General features: G+C 44.6%; 1 protein-coding gene across 1 annotated transcript; it reads right to left on the bottom strand.

Moving 5' to 3' along the window:
* Positions 1–15,258: 15,258 nt before the first annotated feature.
* On the bottom strand, positions 15,259–17,793 carry LOC127238912 (E3 ubiquitin-protein ligase RNF216-like). Its single transcript, XM_051207685.1, has 2 exons — positions 17,584–17,793; positions 15,259–17,457 (listed from the first exon to the last, which is right to left on the bottom strand). The coding sequence occupies exons 1-2, from the start codon at positions 17,791–17,793 to the stop codon at positions 15,259–15,261; spliced, it is 2,409 nt and encodes an 802-aa protein (XP_051063642.1).
* Positions 17,794–18,878: the final 1,085 nt, after the last annotated feature.

Here is an 18,878-nt window from a genome sequence, read left to right as displayed (position 1 = left end):
TAGTAAAAACTCCTTCATCATCTACAACCATCAAATAATGTAAATTACAATTACTTTGAGATTTTTAACTTACTCAGAAACGCTGAAAAAAATAGAAACAAGAATTCAGGCTGGTGATGGTGTGGGGAAAGGATCACTCATTCATTGCTGTTGGGAGAACAAACTGGTACAGCTGCCCCCACCACCATCTACCCAGAAGCCTTACAGGCCGACTTACCCAGGCTGTCAGCGGGCTCTCCTGTCTTCACCAGATCACTGCTGAGGTTTGAAATCCACTCCAAGGACCTGGCCTTAAATATCCTTTCCTTCCAGGCCCCTCCCAGCTCCTCCTCACTGTTCCCTCACTCCAGCAGACCCTCCCACTCAATGGCCCCGCCCACTCTATAGCGTCACCCTATGGGGCTTGGTACATGTGAGGAGGCTTTCATCTCTGAGCAGATACACTCAGTGCTGCTTTTGTAGGGACCTCAAACACAAAGGAATCCTTTTCACATCCTCTTCAAACAAATATGGCCTCCAGGCACTAAGAAGGAATTGTTCCCAATGATGCCCATTTTAGGAGATTTCCCGTGAATTAATGTAACTTTGAAACATTTAAGAAGGTATTCAAATCATGCTTGGTGGCCCATGCCTTAAATCCTAGCACCTTGGAGGGAGAGGCAGGTGGATGGATCTCTGTGAGTTTGGGCTAGCCTACTGGGCAAAATAAGCCCTAAAAGAGGGAGGGCCATTATACAGAAAAAAAAAAAAGGCCCATGAAAAGGGTCTACTTAGTGCAACAAGACCATTTGCCTGGTCTGTGGCAGAAAGCAGATCAGGACTCATAGGCCAGGCTTGATTACAAAGAAGCTCCAAAGCCTGCTCATGCTACAGAAGACCATGCCTCAAAATGAAAAACAAACAAACACAAAAATATAACAAGAACAAAGCCCCACAAATTAACAGATAAAACTTCCCGCATTCTTACATTTTCAAGAAACAGAAATAACCAAACACTCTTAATGCTATCAGAGGCTGCATAAGAGAAAATGCTGGAGACATAGGCCTGTAACTCTAGGTATTTGGGAAGCTGAGGCAGGAGATTTGCAAGTTTGAGGGCCGGCTGGCTACAGAGTGACAATGAGGTCAACCAGGAATAAGTGGCCAAAACATTCCAAGCACAGCATTCCCCAGCACTCACACTCAGGAGGGAGAGAGAGAGAGAGAGAGAGAGAGAGAGAGAGAGAGAGAGAGAGAGAGAGAGAGAGAGAGAGAGAGAGAGAGGACAGAGAGATTTCTGAGTACCAGGCCAACAAGAACTCCATAGCTTGACCACGATCTCAAAGAAAGAAAGACAGATGGAGAAAGGGAGATAGAGGGAAAGATTTGAGACAGAATGTCTTTACCTAGCCCTGGCTATACCAGAACTCCCTTTCTAAACCAAGTTATCCTCAAACTCACAGATCCTCTTGCCTCTGCCCCCCCAAATACTGGGATTAATGGTGTGGTTTAAATCTTTTCAGTCTGACCTTGGGATTGAAGACCAGGCTGACTTGCAGAGTAGGTTGCTCAAGCACAAATCCTGGCATTAAAAACATGAGCTACCACACCCTGCTCTAGTCACTTTTTATCACTGGTTCATTTCCCTTTCTGTCTGTGTTTTTGTGTGTCTGCCTCATGTGTGTGGAGGTCCACAGCACAGAAAAGGCTTTCAGATTCACTGACCTTAAACATACAGACATTTGTGGCATTCCTGATGAAGATGCTAGGAACCAAATTACAAGCTTCAAGGTCAACAAGACAACTGTTCTTTTGTTGTGTACATAAGCTTTTGTATTTTGTTTTTACCAGTACACATGTATGTACAACATGGGCATGCTTAAGGCCCCAGGAGAGCAGATCATGGACTCAGATACACAGGGACTGGGGTTCCAAATAAATTGTTGTGAGCCAGTCTATGGGAGCTACAAACTGTCCTGCCCTTCAGTGGCAAAGCAAGACTTTTGCTGACTCACTGAGCCTTCTCTCCTGCCCCACAGAATGCAATCTTTGAGATTCAGACTTCAAAATTCAGAATTCTTGTTGTTGTTTGTTTGTTTGTTTTCATGGCAGGGTTTCTCTGTTTAGCTTGGAGCCTGTCCTGGCACTCACTCTGTAGATTAGTTGGGCCCTGGACTCATATAGATCCACCTTCCTGTGCCTTCCCAGGTCTGGGATTAAAGGTGTGTCCCAACCCCATCCAGCCTACCCCCTGTATTTTTAAAGTGTTGATGTCTTGCAATGCAAAGTAGTAAGATACACTTCAAATTTTGCTCAAAGACCACTTTATTTAATGAAAAGTGATAACTAGTGAAAAGTTAGTTATGAAGTTTTCAGTAACACAGGCATTTAACACAGTCTGGAATCTCAGCATTCAGGAAGCTGTAAACATTGCTAGAAGCTGGGGTACAGCCTGGGCTACAGAAGAAAACACTATACAATTATTTCCCACACAGCAAACTTTGACGCAATTTAGTTGGGAAAAGAAAACCCTGAGGCAATCAGCAATAGCACACACCTCTAACCCAACAGTCAGGGAGGCCGAAGCAGGGAGATCTCAGTCAGTTCAAGGCCAACCTGGGCTACATAGTGTGTTCATTAACAGAGAAATCAAAACAAAAATGAAAGAACGTGAAAGCAAAGAGAAAGAAAACTCCATGGTGATTTTTTTTTTCTTTTTTAATTCCTCTCTCATATGCATGCTCACTTCAGGTTCATCTCCCTCCTCTCCCCCTGGTCCCTTCTCCCCACCTCACCATAACACATATTCAGAGGACTTACTCTGTTACTTTTTAATTTTTCATGTGCATTGGTGTTTTGCCTGCATTTGTGTCTGGGTGAATATACAAGATCCCCTGGAACTGGAGTTAAAGGCAGCTGTGAGCCGTGTGAGTGCTTGGAATTAAACTTAGGTCCTTTAGAAGAGCATCCAGGGCTCCTAACTGCTAAGCTGTCTCTCCGGGTCCTGACTTACTCAATTCTGTTAGGTTCATTGTCAGTCACTCTGTGTGAGCCCTATAAGCCTGAAGCTAGGTGGTTTCATTCTGGGGGGGCCATGTTTTTTTTTGTTTGTTTGTTTGTTTTGTTTTGTTTTTTAATAGTAAGTTTGTAATTAAATTAAAAGCAAATAGTGAAAAATTTACTTCCTTTCCAATTTGTATCTCCTTTTCTTGTCTTATTGCTCTAGCTAGAACTTCAAGTACATATTGAAGAGACAGGGAGACAATGGACAACCTCATCTTGTTTCTGATTTTAGAGGAATCACATTAAGTTTCTTTCCATTTAGTTTGATGTAGGTGTTTAACTTGCTGTATATTGTCTTTATTATGTGTAGGTATGTTCCTGTTATCCCTGATCCCTCCAAGACCTTTGTCATGAAGGGTGTTGGATTTTGTTCAAGGTTCTTTCACCATCTAGTGAGATGATTATGTGGTTTTTGTTTTTCAGTTGGTTTATATGGTAGAACTCATCGATGGATTTTTGTAAGTTGCACCTCCCTGCATCTCTGGGATGAAGCTTAGTTAATTATGACAAATACTTTTTCTGACATGTTCTTAGGTTCCATTTTCCAGCATTTTACTGAGTATTTTTGAATCAATATTTAGGAGGGAGATTGGTCTCCAGTTCTCTTTGTTAGCTGTGTCTTTGTCTGGCTTGAGTACCAAGATAGTTGCAGACTCATGAAAAGAGTTTGGCAGGGACCCACATCTGCTTCTATTGTATGGAACATTTTGAGAGTACTGGTAATAGCTCTTCATTGAATTACTGGTTTGATTCTGCAATCTGGCCCTGAGCTTGTTTCTGGTTGGGAGACTTTTGAAGATTGCTTCTATTTCAAGGGTTCCAGGTCTATTTAAATTGCTTATATGTTCTGGATTTAATTTTGGTGGGTGATATCTATTCAGAAAATCATCTATTTTTTTTTAATTTTCTAATTTGTGGAACACAGACCTGATGATTCCCTGGATTTCCTCGGTGTCTATAGTTATGTCCCTCTCTTCATTTTTGATTGTGTTAATTTGCATGTTCTCTCTCTGCCTTTTGGGTAGTTTGGATAGAAGTAGGTCTTTCTTGTTGATATATCAAAAAACCAACTCTTTATTTCATTCATTCCTTGTATTGTTTTCTTTGTTTATACTTTATTGATTTCAGCCCTCAGTTTGATTGTTTTATGACATCTACTCCTCCTGAGTGAGTTTACTTTTTTTGTGTGCCAGAGCTTTCTGGTGTGTTGTTAAATTTCTAGTTGACTACTCTCCAGTTTCTTCATGTGGTCATTTAGTGCTATGTACTTTCCTCTTAGCACTGCTTACAATATGTCCCGTGAGTTTGGGTATATTGTGCCTTCATTTTCATTGAATTCTATGAAATCTTTAATTTTTTTCTTTATTTCTTCCTTGACCCAGGAGTGATACAATTGAGCATTGTTCAATTTCTATGCGTTTGTAGTCTTTCAGCAATCTGTGTTGTCGCTAAATCTAATTTTATTTATGGTTGTGAGCCTAGCCTTTAATGGCTGAGCCATCTCTCCAACCCTGAATCTCGCTTTAAACTATGTTGATCTAACAAGATTCAGGAGTTATGTATACAGGGCCAGATGGTTTCAGTGTAAAAACAGTTGTGTTTACATCCCAATTCTTGTTTCCTCTCCCTCCCATCCTCCCGTTCCTCCCACCACCCACCTTCCCACACCCCATTCACTCCTCAGAGAGGGTGAGGCCTCCCATGGGGGATCAACAAAGTCTGTCACATCATTTGGGTTAGGACCAAGTCTGCCCCTGTGTAAGTAGGCCGAGAGAGTATCTTTTCATAGGGAATGGGCTCCCGAATCATATTCATGCACTAGAGACAAATACTGGTCCCACAGCCCCATAGGCTGCCCAGGCCCCAAAACTGGCACCCAGATCCAGAGGCCTGGTTTGGGCTTGTATCGTTTCCCCTGGGGTACATGACTCCCACGTGCTTGTCGGCTGTTTCTGCGGTTTCCCCAGCATGCTCTGCACTCCAGTGTTCTCTCTCTCTCTCCCTCTCTCTCTCTCTCTCCCTCTCTCTCTCCAACTGGATTCCAGGAGTTCTGTTCAGTGCTTAGCTGTGAATCTCTGCTTCTGCTTCCATCAGCTACTGGATGAAGGCTCTAGGATGACATTTAAGGCAGTCAGTTACAACTGAGTAAAACAATCAGAGTCTAGTGTAGGCCCCATGTTCAGGTCATAAAGTGTTGGCTGAAATGGACTCCATATTATTTTGTGTGTGTATATATGTGGCAGGTATTAATTTAGTTACCTACTTACCTATTTCCACGAAAAAGAAAAAAAAAACTGAGGTTGGATGACCACCACATGGGGAAGAGCTGGGGGAGTGGAAAGAATATAAATGTTTACATACATCAGTACACATTTAAGCATAGGGACATGTTTTTCTGTGTAGCTTCAGCTGTCCTGGGCAGTGTCATGAAGACAAGGGTAGATGAAAATAAAAGAATCTGCCTTTTGAATCTTAGGATTAAAAGATACCCTGTGTAAAGGGGATTAAAAAATACGGTATAAAATATTTTTGAAATACCAGTAATTACTTTGCTGACTTTCCCAAAAGGGTTGACTGGGCAAATCTGCATTCTGACCTTCCCCATTTGTGACTCCACGACCCTCCCTGGGATAAAATGTCACTTTAAAAGTTGAAAGAGTCTTCCAGGACTGGATGCGGCTCCAGGGTTCTGGTGCACTCATGAGAGCAAGCTTGAGGCCCGAGTGTCCGTCTCCACACAGACCAGACGTTTGCTTCTGTTTGAATCTAGCCATGACTTCCTCACAGAACTGAATCCTCTGATGTTTCCTGGCTTCTTCGCTTTGTCCCCCTGAGACTGTGATTGAATGAGAGACAGTTCTTAGTAAACATGGAAAGAGGTGTCTTATTCACAGAAGTCTCCTGTCTCCATTCTTCTTCTTTCAGATGAAAATGTCTGGTGTCATATCCCTGGTTGTACTCAGAGACACTCTGTGCCCAGTCTGTCCTTACACCTGCAGTCCTGCTTGGATGACAGGTCTGGGTCCCCATGTCAGGCTCTTAAATTACATTAAGAGTGTATGATTGTTCTTCTCATTTGAACACCTGGATAGTCAAGTTGAGATTGTGTCTATTGTTTCTTGATGTTTTCCCCCTTTTCAGGCAGGGTCTCCTGTAACCCAGGCAGTCTTTGGAGCTGCTGTGTAGTCAAGGTTGGCCTTCAAGTCGTGACTGTAATTTCTCTACTTCCAAGAAAATAAAAGCATGCTGAACCAACCTGGAGTGTTGTCCGCAACGGTCTTTGTGGGACTGCAAACGGAGCCAGCCAAGCGGCCCCAAGTCTGTACCTGAATGGGGGGGAGTGTGGATGAGGGACAGGCTAGCTATAGATAATAAAGACAGAGACACAGAATGAAATCAGGAGGGCAGATCTGTCAATACTGAAATGCCACCTGTTTATTGTTGACCAGTCTTATATACCTTAACCAAAAAGGGGAACACAGTATCATATATATGGAACAAATAGGGTTTTCTTCCTCCCTTATTCTAAGGGTTCAGTAACCACACCTTAGCTCCAACCTTCTTGTTCCCTAGCCTTGATGTCAGCAGTAGCTACACCTCAGCTTCAACTTCTCCTTCCCTAGCCTTGAGGTCGGGCGTAGCCACACCTCAGATTCAGGTCTGTTGTTATTTAGACTAAGACAGACAAACATCCTACTGCAGCCACACCTTTGAGCTTTAGATCTTAAGACTTGCTGAAGACAGCTTTGAACTCTCTGTACTTGTGCCAGGATGGAGTGCAGCCATCTTTATGTGTATCCACAAATTCCCCCTTCTTACTATAATTTTAAAAATACCCGTGCTTCTGCTTTAGGACAGATGGCTGTGTTTGTCTTAGGTAGTCTTCTTCAACCTTCCAGCTTTACCTGTCATGGGAACACATATTCCTTCATGTATGTCCTGTCTTAGGTTGCTTGGAGGTAAAAAGACTTTATCCATCTCTGACTACCGGCCTCTGTATTAAACAACATCAGGGGATAGCACATAGCTTGATGCCATACGCCTGAGCCAACTTTTCATCGAGGGTTCACAAGCAAGCTCGATAATGCATAAACTTTTTTGGCTACAGCATCTCCTGCAAAAGGATGAAAAAGTCAGCCCATTCTGTTAAGAATTAGAGATGATGCTTATGAACCATTAGATACAATGAAACTGAATAGGCAGATTTAGATTTAGATATAACAAAAGCCACTCAAGACATCTCCGACCATTTTTAAAGGCCATTTTATCCTGATTCATCCTCTCTTCTTGCAGAAGATGCTGTAGAAGAAGCACAAGTGTTTTATATATATATATATATATATATATATATATATATATATATATATATATCCAAGTCCATTGAAATGAAAACAAACATTTATAGACAATATTTGGGAATTTGGGCGTTGTTCTTTCCAAACTACTTCCTGCTGTTAAGGGGCGCTGTCATAGGGGATTCTAAGAAGATGTAGAAATCCTGGCTATAGTCTGTAAGGCTGCTTTGTCCAGCTGTTTTGAATGTAGGATCACGTCGTACTCTGTTTCAGGTGGCCTGGCGTGATCAAACCACATTAGTCTGGAAGGAATCCACAGCTTTTCATTTTCTATGGAAACAAAAATAGAAATCCTTTTCTCCAGTAACTTGTCGTTGAACTTAAATTTTGGAGTCAAAGCATGTTTTTTATTTAATTTATTATTTTACATGTCGATCCCAGTTCCCTCTCCCTCCATCCCTCCCTTTTACCCTCTCTGCCCTCTCACATGAACCCTAACCACCCTCCCCTCCCATCCCCCCACCCCAATTCCATATGTAGGGGAATGCCATCCAGTTGGGGTCATGTAGGTCTGACAGGTCATGTGAAGTAGGGGCTAGGGCTTCTCTCCTGTCTCTAGGTTAAGGCAATTATCCCTCCATGGGGGATGTGTTAGCAAGGAAGCACAAGTATTTTTAAATTATATTCAGAAGGGGGAATTTGTGGGTGCCCATAAAAATGGCTTTACTCTATCTTGGCACAAGGACAGACTGCTCCCGGCAATATTCCTTTTTTTTTTTTTTTTTTTTTTTTTTTTTTTTTTTTTTTATTTGTTGAGGTTTACTATGTTGCCAAGTATGTGGTTGATTTTAGAGAAGGTTTCATGTGGAGCAGAGAAGAAGGTATATTCTTTTGTGTTTGGATGGAATGTCCTATATATGTCTGTTAAACCCAATTGGGACATAATTTCTGTTAGTTCTTTTGTTTCTTTGTTAAGTTTCTGTCTGGTGGTCCTGTCTAGTGGTGAGAGTGGTGTGTTGAAGTCTCACACTATGAGTGTGTGAGGTTTTATGTGAGTTTTGCATTTTTGTAGCTTTTCTTTTATAAATATGGGTGCCTTTGTATTTGGTGCATAGATGCTCAGAATTGAGACTTTGTACTGATGGATTTCTCCTGTGATAAATATGAAATGACCTTCTTCATCTCCTTTGATTGATTTTAGTTTAAAGTCTAACTTGTTAGATGTTAGGATAGCTACACCTGCTTGCTTCTTGGGTCCATTGGATTGGAAGATCTTTTTCCAACCCTTTACCCTGAGGAAATGTCTGTCTTTGGAGCTTAGATGTGTTTCTTGTATGCAGCAGAAGGGTGGGTTCTGTCTTCATATCCATTCTGCTAGTCTGTGTCTTTTCATAGGCGAGTTAAGACCATTAATGTTGAGCGAAAGTAAGGACCATTATTAATACTTATTTGTTTTGGATTTGTTGTTGTTGGTGTTATTGTGAGTATATTTGCCTTGATTTTTCTTTTGGGTTCTGGTAAAGTAGGAATATCTATTGCCTATGTCTTTTTCAGTGAAGTTAACTTCTTTGGGTTGGAGTTTTCCTTCCAGAACTTTCTATAGGGCTGGATTTGTGGATATGTATTGTGAAAATGTGCTTTTGTCATGGGATATCTTGTTTTCTACACGTATAGTGTTTGAGAGCTTTGCTGGTTATAGTAGTTTGTACTGGATGAACTCTCAGTGTAGCATAAGTAGCATAATTATCCAGGACCTTCAGGCTTTCAGAGTTCTCAGAGAAAACAGGAGTAATTATGTTAGATCTGCATTATATGATACCTGGATTTTTCCCTTTGCTGCTCTTAATATTCTTTCTTTATTCTGTATGTTAGATGTTTTGATTATGTGGCCAGGGGACTTGTTTTTTTTTTTTTTTTTTTTTTTTGGTCCAGTCTATTTGGTGTTTGGTTGTAGAGTTACACCAGTGCCGTTCCCAAAGATGGCGCCGGTTTCCTGTCCATAAGCCAGCAAGGCGCTGATGCTCGATCCACGTCATGGGGTGACTATTACGACCGTTGCGGGCTGCACCTGTCAGTAACGGACATGACTCCTCTGAGCATATATAAGCAGAGCCCTTTTTCCTCCTCGGGGGTCTTCCCTCAACTTGCTGTAATGAGCCATGCAATAAACATAGCTGCAGAAGAATCCTGTTGTTGAGCGTCGTTCTTGCAGGCAAGGTGATAGCGCTCCACAAGTGGCGCTGAAACCCGGGAACCTGACATCAGCAGCACAAGGGGGACCCTTCAGTCAGCTGAAGAGGATTCAGAACTGTGGCACAAAGGTAACAAAATAAGGTAAGTTCTGATAGACAGGCTATCAGGAAAGCATGTCAGAAGCAGAATGTGACAAAAAGTTGGGTGCTCGCAAAAAGAAAAAGGCTAGCAAAGAGAAAGTGAAAGAGCCCTGAGAGACTGAGCAAAAAATAAATAAAAAAATAAATAAATAAATAAATAAAAATAAAAAAAATAAAATAGAAAAGAAACAGAATAAAAAAGCCACAGATGGAGAAAATCTGGACACTGTATGGTATTATATTGTCTTTGTATTGTTCAACTGCTGAGGAAACAACTGTTAAAGGAAATGTTGCTGGATTAATTCAATTTATATATTTTAAAAATGCTTTGACTCCAAAATTTAAGTTCAAGGACAAGTTACTGGGGAAAAGGATTTCTATTTTTGTTTCCACAGAAAATAAAAAACTGTGGATTCCTTCCAGACTAATGTGGTTTGAGCAAGCCAGACCCCCTGAAATAACTGCTGCTTTTGCAATAGCGCAGGTGAAAGCTCTTAATCGCCACATGGTGAAACCATTTTGAAGAGTAATGCCACCTGGATTAGAGGTTGATGTTCTAGAGCCCGGGAGAGGGGTAACTCCACTATTCCCCAGCAACCCAGGTGGGCTCCTTATTGTAATCAAAACCCAGCTCAACGTGGAGCCTCTAATCCTTTTGTGTTTGTGATTAGCAATAGCACCTTTGCAAGCTCTAGTGAGAGAATGCTATATTGTACACCTCAAGTATGCTTCTATTCTTTATGTTGGGATGGAGGAAAATTTCCTTTGGCCCTTGTGACCAGAATGCCCAGGTACGTTCCCATTCCGGTAGAGAGCTGAGCATCATAACCCTCTTTAGACAGGAGATTTTGGAATCACTGCTGCTATCGTGGTTGCCATTACAGCTGGAGCTGTAGGAGCCACAAAGGCTGCCATTGCCATGCATTCCACTGTTGACTACAGCTGCCTTAAATAACCTGTCAGTAAAAGTAGCCACTGCTTAATTAAAAGGTGGTATTATGGTCCTAAATCAATGAATTGATCTAGTTCAGGAACAGATTGACATTTTGGGGCAGCACAAATAGGATGGGAATGGAAGATGACGGGGCTATGTGTGACCTCTGTGCCATATCAAAAGTCAAAAGCATGCCTCACTATGGGGCAATATTTGGAATGAAAAGCCATATGGCATGATCTTAGCCAATCACAGGCCTCCATTGATTCACGATTAAAAGGAGGATTGATGATAGTCAGAGAATTGATTTGGTGCAGGAAGAAATTGACACACTCTGGTAGCTAGCCCAACTGGGCTGTCAATGGAAATATTCCAGTTTATGTGTCACCAGTGTACAATATGAAAATTATACAAGAGCTGCAAATCTTTCTAAACAACTTTTTCAGTATCTTTTAGGTGAATGGACAGGAGAATTTGATAGCCTGGTGGACCAACTCCGAATGGCCATCGTCCATGTGAATTCCACCTGTGTGGACGCCTCTCTATCAGAAGGATCGTTCTCCTGGATCTCCACCGCTTTTCCCCACTTTAAGGAGTGGGCAGGTGTAATGGGGTTTGGCCTGCTGTTATGTGGTGGGGTGGTGCTCCTGCTCTGGTTGGTGTGTAAGCTACATGCTCAACGGACACGTGACAAAGTTATCGCTCAAGCCCTAGCTGCTATAGAGATAGGCTCCTCTCCCACAGTGTGGCTAAGCATGTTTAAAAATGGACATTAATTGTCCAATAGGACAGCCCTTGCACCCTGAGTCTTCTATGACATTGCACCAGGTTAGGGTATCCATTTTTTTTTTTTTTTTTTACCAGAAACAGCCCTAATGCTCTGCGGGTTTTTTTCCCATTGCACGCAGACAGGTGCTTCTTTAGTTTAGCCTACTGTAATAAATTCTTCATGCTCAGGTTGTTTGGCTTAGCACTGCACTCCGTGTTGACTCTGGCCATGAGCAGCTCCGAGAAGGGCAAGTCTGGTTGCATATGGGTTGGTGTCCAAGGCCCCTCCTCCAGGGAAAAGATGCCGGACGGGTATGGCACTGACTTGGCTGACTACCAGGATTCAGGGTCATTACAATGTCCATCTCATTACTGGAGATCAGACCACTAGCCTTGCCTGTTACGTTTATAAAACAAAAAAGGGGGAGATGTAGAGAGCCACCGGTGCCATTCCCGAAGATGGCGCCGGTTTCCTGTCCAGAAGCCAGCAAGGTGCAGATGCGCGATCCACGTCATGGGGTGACCTTTATGACCATTGTGGGCTGCACCTGTCAGTAACGGAAACGACTCCTCTGAGCATATATAAGCAGAGCCCTTTTTCCTCCTCGGGGTCTTCCCTCAACTTGCTGTAAGGAGCCATGCAATAAACATAGCTGCAGAAGAATCCTGTTGTTGAGCTTTGTTCTTGCAGGCAAGGCGATAACGCTCGACATTCGGTATGCTTCTTGTACTTTCATAGGCATGTCCTTCTTCAGATGAAGGGATATAAGTAAGATGAAGGCATGGTGTGCTGGACCTGAAACCAAGAGAATGTGGAAGGTTCTAATACATGGAGGATGCTTGAATGGAAGTCCTTATGTAGAGGCTACTAAGACACATCAGGGCACCATTATCCCTCCCTGTGGCACCACCATTCTGCATTAGGGAAGTAAGAGCATGAGCATCCATCCGTAGATACGTTCATCTCTATTCCATGCGAGGTTACTGTGCTGCATAGACACAATACTTGAGGGGAGCAATAAGTGCAGGAGTCAGGGATGTGTGCACATGGCCGATGGAGCTAACTCAATCTGATAGGAGGAACAGGAGACACTGGAGACGCCATACCTTGATATGGTGCTCATGCATGGCAAATCTTTGAGCCAGTGCCATGCACTCCCCCTTCTTCAGGTACACCCACCTATCAAAATGTTCTTACAGGAGCAGCTTTTGTTCCTGAGTGAAGACTCTGGGCTTCCGCTGCCTCCTTGGATCATTTAAAGACACTTGTGAATGTGGAGGGACATGAGAAGGTAGGAGACCTTGTGGATAGGGTGGATCCTAGGTACCTGCAGAACCTTGGGTGACTGGGTTCATTGCAGAGGTAGAGGATTGGTTACTTGGAAGTACAACGGGACCTCCAGTCTATTCCTCCCAGGTGGAATAGGGAAGGCCTGGAGAACATGAGATCCTGGGATCACGTGGGGATTTGGTTCCATTGTAGGATATTTGTAGACTTGGAAGCTGGGAATAAAAACAGAAATAGACCTGAGAAGCCCCACAGTCCCTGGTTCCTCCACTCTTAGGTCCCTGTCATCTGCTGCCCGCTTGGTAGACATCCTTCTCGGTGGTGCAGAACATTGCACAAAAGCATGGCAGGTGGACAGTACCCTGGGGTCTCATCAGCACTGACCTTCCCATGGCCCACGCTTTGCCCTCATCTGCTTCTCAGTGCTCACATCTACACAGTAACCCTGCAAACACCTCCTGCATTTTCACAGGACCTTGTGCCATCAGCTGGGCATAGGGTGAACTTCAATCGCCAAACATCATCAGTCTCCAGTGTTACCAAGCCTGTTACTCCTTAGCTCCCTCTTCCCCACCTCAAGACAGCACACACAACCTATCATACACACACTTCCTTGAGGCATGTCCTCACCAGGGAACAGGTTGTTTCACCTTGCTCAGATTCCTCTGTTTGCCCACTACTCCAGGGACCAGTGCTTAACTATGTTCTCAAACCCAAAAGTCTCCACAGACTCTCTGGCTCTTCCTCGACACAGATCCTCAAATCCATTACCCACGCCCACCCTTTCTTGCTCTTCAGATCTCATCACACCCCTGAGTTCCTCCTGATTCCATCATAATTGTTTTCTTTGCTTTGTAGTTGATGCAGGATTTCTCCATTAGCCTAGGCTAATCTGGAATTCATTGGGTTGACCAGACAGTCCTTAATTGCAAAGAGATTTCCGTGCCTTACCCTCCTGAGTTCCAGCATTAAAGTGTGGCTAACCAGGACCCCACAATCTTTAATACAGGGATGTGTGTAAAATTGAAACTGAGAATATTGGCCCAGCCCCCTTACTGCTAAACTTTAGATGAAACTGGAGCTGGATACGTTGTCCAAGATTGTAGCCTTACATTTAAAGGCCTACATTTGTTACATGGCTCCAGAAGTTAGGACCACTTATTGCTTCAACACTCGATGTGGGTCAACAGGCCTAATTGCTCCAGGGTGCAGAAAGGACGAGAAGGGGAAAGCCAGCCTACGCTAATGACATAGTAGCTCCAAACCCTCCCTGAGACACAGGAGACCCTGTCCAAAAAGGAAAACATCCAGGAATAACAGACAAAATTGCTCCATGAGACTCTAGGTGTTCACAGGAGAATATCCACAGCCTGCTAGTAGCAGAGGGCACATGAGAGCCAGACCAGGGGCACAGACCTGCAATCCCGGCTGCTTGGATACTGTGCTAAGGAAACTGAATTTCAAGGACAGTCTGGGCTACTGAGTGACTTTGAGGCCAACCAGGGATTCAACCAGAACTTCTCAGACGTGTTAGACTAAATAATCTTTTATTTAGCATTCACAAACACTTATTTATAAGAAATTCAAGTTACATGGGTACAGTCTTTTCCACAATAGTTGAAACAGACTTCTGAGAGACCATCTGGGGCAGGGCCTTCTCCACAAGCAGGCTACAGGGACAGAGACCAGGTGTGGGCAGGAGAGGACACAGGCAGTGTGAGCACTGAGGGGACATTCTGACTTTCAGGGAGGCAGCTATTGTCATCCTGGATGGAGCTGTGGCCTCAGCCTCTGCCTGCTTGCATTGCTAACTCCTGAGGGGACAGGTAAGCAGGCAGGAGGGCTGCTGTGACAGCTGCAGCAGCCCCATGAGGCTACCTGTGCCCTTAGAGATGCAGCTCATCCCAGGTTGGTGACAAGTGTGGTCTCCCTCAGAAAAGGAGCAGACCAGGAATAAGTGACAATTTTGAAAAAAAAAAAAAATAAACCCTTGTCTTCTGTCAATATAAGAAGGATAATTGGCTCTCAGCAGTTGCCAGCCTGAGGAAATACTATCAACCTGACTTTTCAAGGATACGGACAAACTGGAGAAATCCACAATTAACTTCAGGTCAAACTTTGTGACCAGGAGCAACTACATTGACAACATATAGAACTTGTGTGACATAGGAGTCTCAGAGCCCCTTGAACCTGAGCAGGCCTTGGCCCACAACGGGAGAGGAGAGAGGCCTGGCCTGGGGATGCTGGGCCACTTCTGTTGAGTACAATTGTCTGCTAAAGGAATGTGGCAAATGACTTAAGGGCCTGCACTTCCTGGTCTGAGGCATTGCACCCGTGGCTAAGAAGGAACAACCAAAGAGCTGTCCTCACACTGGCCCGTGACAGTCAGTCAGCACCCAAAGCCTGTCAGACCTGGAGGATCAGTGGCGCTTGCAAAGAAAGAGGAGGAGGACCCTCAAGAGACAATCAAAGCTGCACATACGTCAGGAGAGCCTGGGTCCTCCTGCAGACTCTGGACAAGGGCTTTGGGGGTCAGAGGAGATGCCATGGCTCCGGGCCAAATGGCATGGGCAGGGTGAGCCTCCGGTCCCGAAGTAACTAGTCAAAGTTGTGGTTGGGACGCCTGTTGAATATTGGTGGTGGAAGGATTTCTGGGATAGGTGGTAAGTTGAATGGGAAGAAGTGGAACCAGTCCGGCAAACGTAAAAAGCGTAAAGGTACAAACTGAGCTTTGTCATGCCGCACTTTCTCAGCTGGCTTCTCTAGTGGGGGCCCAATGCGTTTGCGTGTGTTCCTTGCATGCTTCCTTTTCTGGTCCTCTTCCGCCTTCTTTTGGATTTCCTCAATCAGCTTTTCATCATCTTCAGTGGGGTCGGTCCACAGGGAGCACCTGAAACACTGCTGGCAAGGGCATCCAGGAAAGCGAGGATGGTGACAGAAATGTTCATAGCCATCGATAGGAAGGCGACAGAGGTAGCACATCTGGGCACCGCAGCGGCAAGACATACGGTTGCAGCCTTCGGATTTGATGAGGCCGGTCCCACACTGGGGGCATTTTCGAACGCGAGCAGCAGTCATTTTTTCCTCTATAGATGTCCGGTACTTGACCTCATCCTTTTCAGCCAGCTCTTCACACGTGAGGCCAGTGTGCTCTTTCCAGAGTCCCTGACACTTCCTACAGGTCTCCTTGCTGCAGCGAGGATTGGGGCAGCTGAACCTCTCCACATCAGCGTCCAGCAGAGCAGGGTAGCTGCACGAGGGGCAGCGGACAAGCTCCTCACCACAGGCTGCAGCGACTTCTTCTTCAGCTCTGCGTTCATAGTATTTGTACAGAACGGCCTGGGGAATCACCCTCTCCAGTTCGCTGGTGGGGAAGGAACTTGTGCAGCTGCCTTCCATGCAGCTTAGATCTGTCTTTCCAGACCCGAACACCGCCTCTTGGGCATATCTGATGAGGCATTCCTTGCAGAACAGGTGAGCATCAGAACAGTGTGTCAGCTCCTCAAATGGAAACTCCCCATAGCAGCACCCACACTCAATCAGCTGTCCGTCCTGTTCATATTGTTCTCCATTCATCTTCAGGGCTAGCAAATAGTCTTCATGCTCTGCCATCTCTTTGATTTTCTGCTCATAGAATTCCCGCTCAAGCCGCACAGCTGGAAGGAGGTCGCTCAGCTCATAGGATCTACAGTGTCTAAACTGTAGATGCTTCTTTTCCAAAAGGAACATCCTCTTTTCTATTTTTATTTCACCTTGTTCAAATTTGAAATCTATGAAAGAATCCTGGTTCATTTCTTTCCCCTTTGTCTGTTCTCCACTGGCTTCAGGTGACAGCTCCTGCCATTTTTTAAAAGCATCAGAAAAGGCCTTCCGGGTGATCGCATAGTGTCCTTTGAACTCGTGTAGGGCCCACTTGATGTCTTTGCTGTTGAGCATCTTGAATTCAGCCATCAAGAGTTCACCAGCTTGGAGGAAGCATTGCTTGTCAAGTGGAGTCAGTTTGGAATAGTCAAAAAAGTCTATGTTAGTCAACTCCACATCATTCTGGCTGGCAAGCAGACTGCTGCTGGGGTGGAGAATGGTCCGGTCTTCTCTCTTTGGATAATCTGGGTTTTCCAGAAGAAAATTACAAAGTACATTCAAATCATAGTAGTTCTTCAAATGAATAAGCTCTTTGACATATCCATCTGCCACATCTGGAAATCTTGCTTCTGTTTCTTTCACTAACAGTGTAACCAGTTCTTGATCTATTGCCACAGCTCCTTGTCCCCACATGGTTTCCAAATTGGCCTTCTTAGATCCTGGCAGGGAGGAAGATGGCCCATGTTCCTCAACTTCTTCCAGAGGAAGGGCCAGCTGAGGGGAAGCAGGGCCTGGAATCCCCTCCTGCTGGGTCTCTGGACTTGGAAAAGCAAGCTCTGGAAAATCATGGCTCAAGATGACAGGGCCCATTTCTGCTTCAGAATGCTGCTCCTGGGGCACAGCCTGTTTTGTTTTCTCCTGAGGCTGTGGATGCTGAGCCAGGAAGGATGGATGCTCAAGCCAGGGCCCTTCCTCCATCACCCGGTCAGCTACTGAAGTAGCTGGCTCTCCAGGGTTTGATGAGAGACCTGTCCCTGAGTCTTCAGAGGGTGGGGACTGAGCTTCCAAAGGCTCAGTCTCCTGTCTAATGCTTTTCTGCTCCACGTTGTGGTTGACAGTGGTGTTTGCTGTGTGCTGACTGCTTGGCCCAGGTTTGAATTCTTTTTCGTCACTCTCAAGGTCCAGAGAATCACCATACTCATCCTGAGGTTCCTCCTGTGCCCCAAAACCAAACAGTGAGTTGTTAGAAACGGGAAAATAGCTTTTGGTGTCTTCTGCATTGTCTGTTCTAGACTTTCTAGGCCTGTCATCTCCCAATCGGTTCAGATCTTGCTTCTGAACACTTGGTTTGATGAGATTGGATCGGGATGTCTGAGGTTTGTCTTCTTCATGCTGCTCAGTAGCTGGGGTAACCAGCACTGGAATCCCTTCCTCATCAGAGGAATCAGATATGGTGATGGGCTCATGGCTGACACTCATCCGTCCCTGTCCCTGGTGGCAGTGAACGCTGTGGATGGGGATGACCTCCTCTTTGTTGTTTCCTTCTGCCATTTTTGAATACCTGTATAGAAGTAGGTGATTGTTAGTACCCAGTCACGGCCATCATCTGCTGCACAGGATCTCAAGTTCAGGCTCAAAGGACAGATGTGCACACTAGCTCTTCACCAAGCCTCACACTCCTCCCATCATCAGCTTGGCTGGAGAATGAATGCCTCCTCCTGAGTCAGACTAAACAATCTTAATCAAGAAAACCCACAAGGTCCTCCTGCTCTCTCATTCCTCAGTTCAATAGGGACGGAATCCTGTGTCCACCTACCTTATCACTAACCCAGGTTCCCACTGGTAATGAAAGATGGGGGCTTAAATTATATCCACCTGGGACCTGCACAGGTCCTCTCTTTTTAACTCTATACATTAAGCAGACCCCACCATGTAGCCTCAATCTGTCTGCAACTCCACCCTATGGAACCCTGACCTAGAACAGAATGTGTTTTTTAATGAGAAGATATATTCTGTGATGATTTGGTTTGACCCTGGAAAACTAACAGAAGCTTCACGGATCCTCTGGGGTTTCCTGACCATATGGAACTCCAGGACCAATCATATTTCTTTCAATGGTCAGTGACTTCAGGAAATGTACCACTCTAGAGCTTGCTGTACAATGGTTCTCCATTTTCCTTCCCAGTTCCTTCAGCCATTCATTCATTCATTCATTCTCTTACTTTCTTATTTAAATTGAGTTAGGGTCCCCCTTTTATAACCCTGTATGGATCTCATTATAGAAACCAAGCACGCTTCCAACTCAATGGCTTTCCCTTACCATCTGCCTCCTGTGTGTTGGGATGGAAAGTGTGGTACACATGTGCACCATGGTTCCCCCTTCTTGATGGGGATGAACCTTCTGTGCCTTAGACAACCCTGGGTGACTTCTTTTCTTCCATGTTACCAACACTTTGCCCTATCTATCTGGGCTATAGAGAGCCTCCCTCTGGTCCCCAAAGTAATGGGGAATACCACCGGGAATCCCTCCTGCAATGGAGTGCTTGGTATTAAAGGAAAATAGACAAGAGAAGACCAACAGTCCCTAGATTCAAAAGTCAAGACACCCATTGTTTCTCCTGGCTTCCTGTACAATG

This window comes from Phodopus roborovskii, unplaced genomic scaffold (genome assembly GCF_943737965.1).
Source record: "Phodopus roborovskii unplaced genomic scaffold, PHOROB, whole genome shotgun sequence".
NCBI classification, from domain to species: Eukaryota; Metazoa; Chordata; class Mammalia; order Rodentia; family Cricetidae; genus Phodopus; species Phodopus roborovskii.
The sequence above is the reverse complement of the archived record's forward strand: the minus strand, read 5'-3'. Positions and strand labels throughout refer to the sequence as shown.

Bases quoted from the DNA above. Each gene is read 5' to 3' on its own strand.
- LOC127238912 (XM_051207685.1), bottom strand. From the start codon at position 17,793: ATGGCAGAAGGAAACAACAAAGAGGAGGTCATCCCCATCCACAGCGTT. The intron at 17,458-17,583 runs GTTCAGAAGCAA...TTTGGGGCACAG, and splicing joins CCAATCTCATCAAACCAAGT to GAGGAACCTCAGGATGAGTA.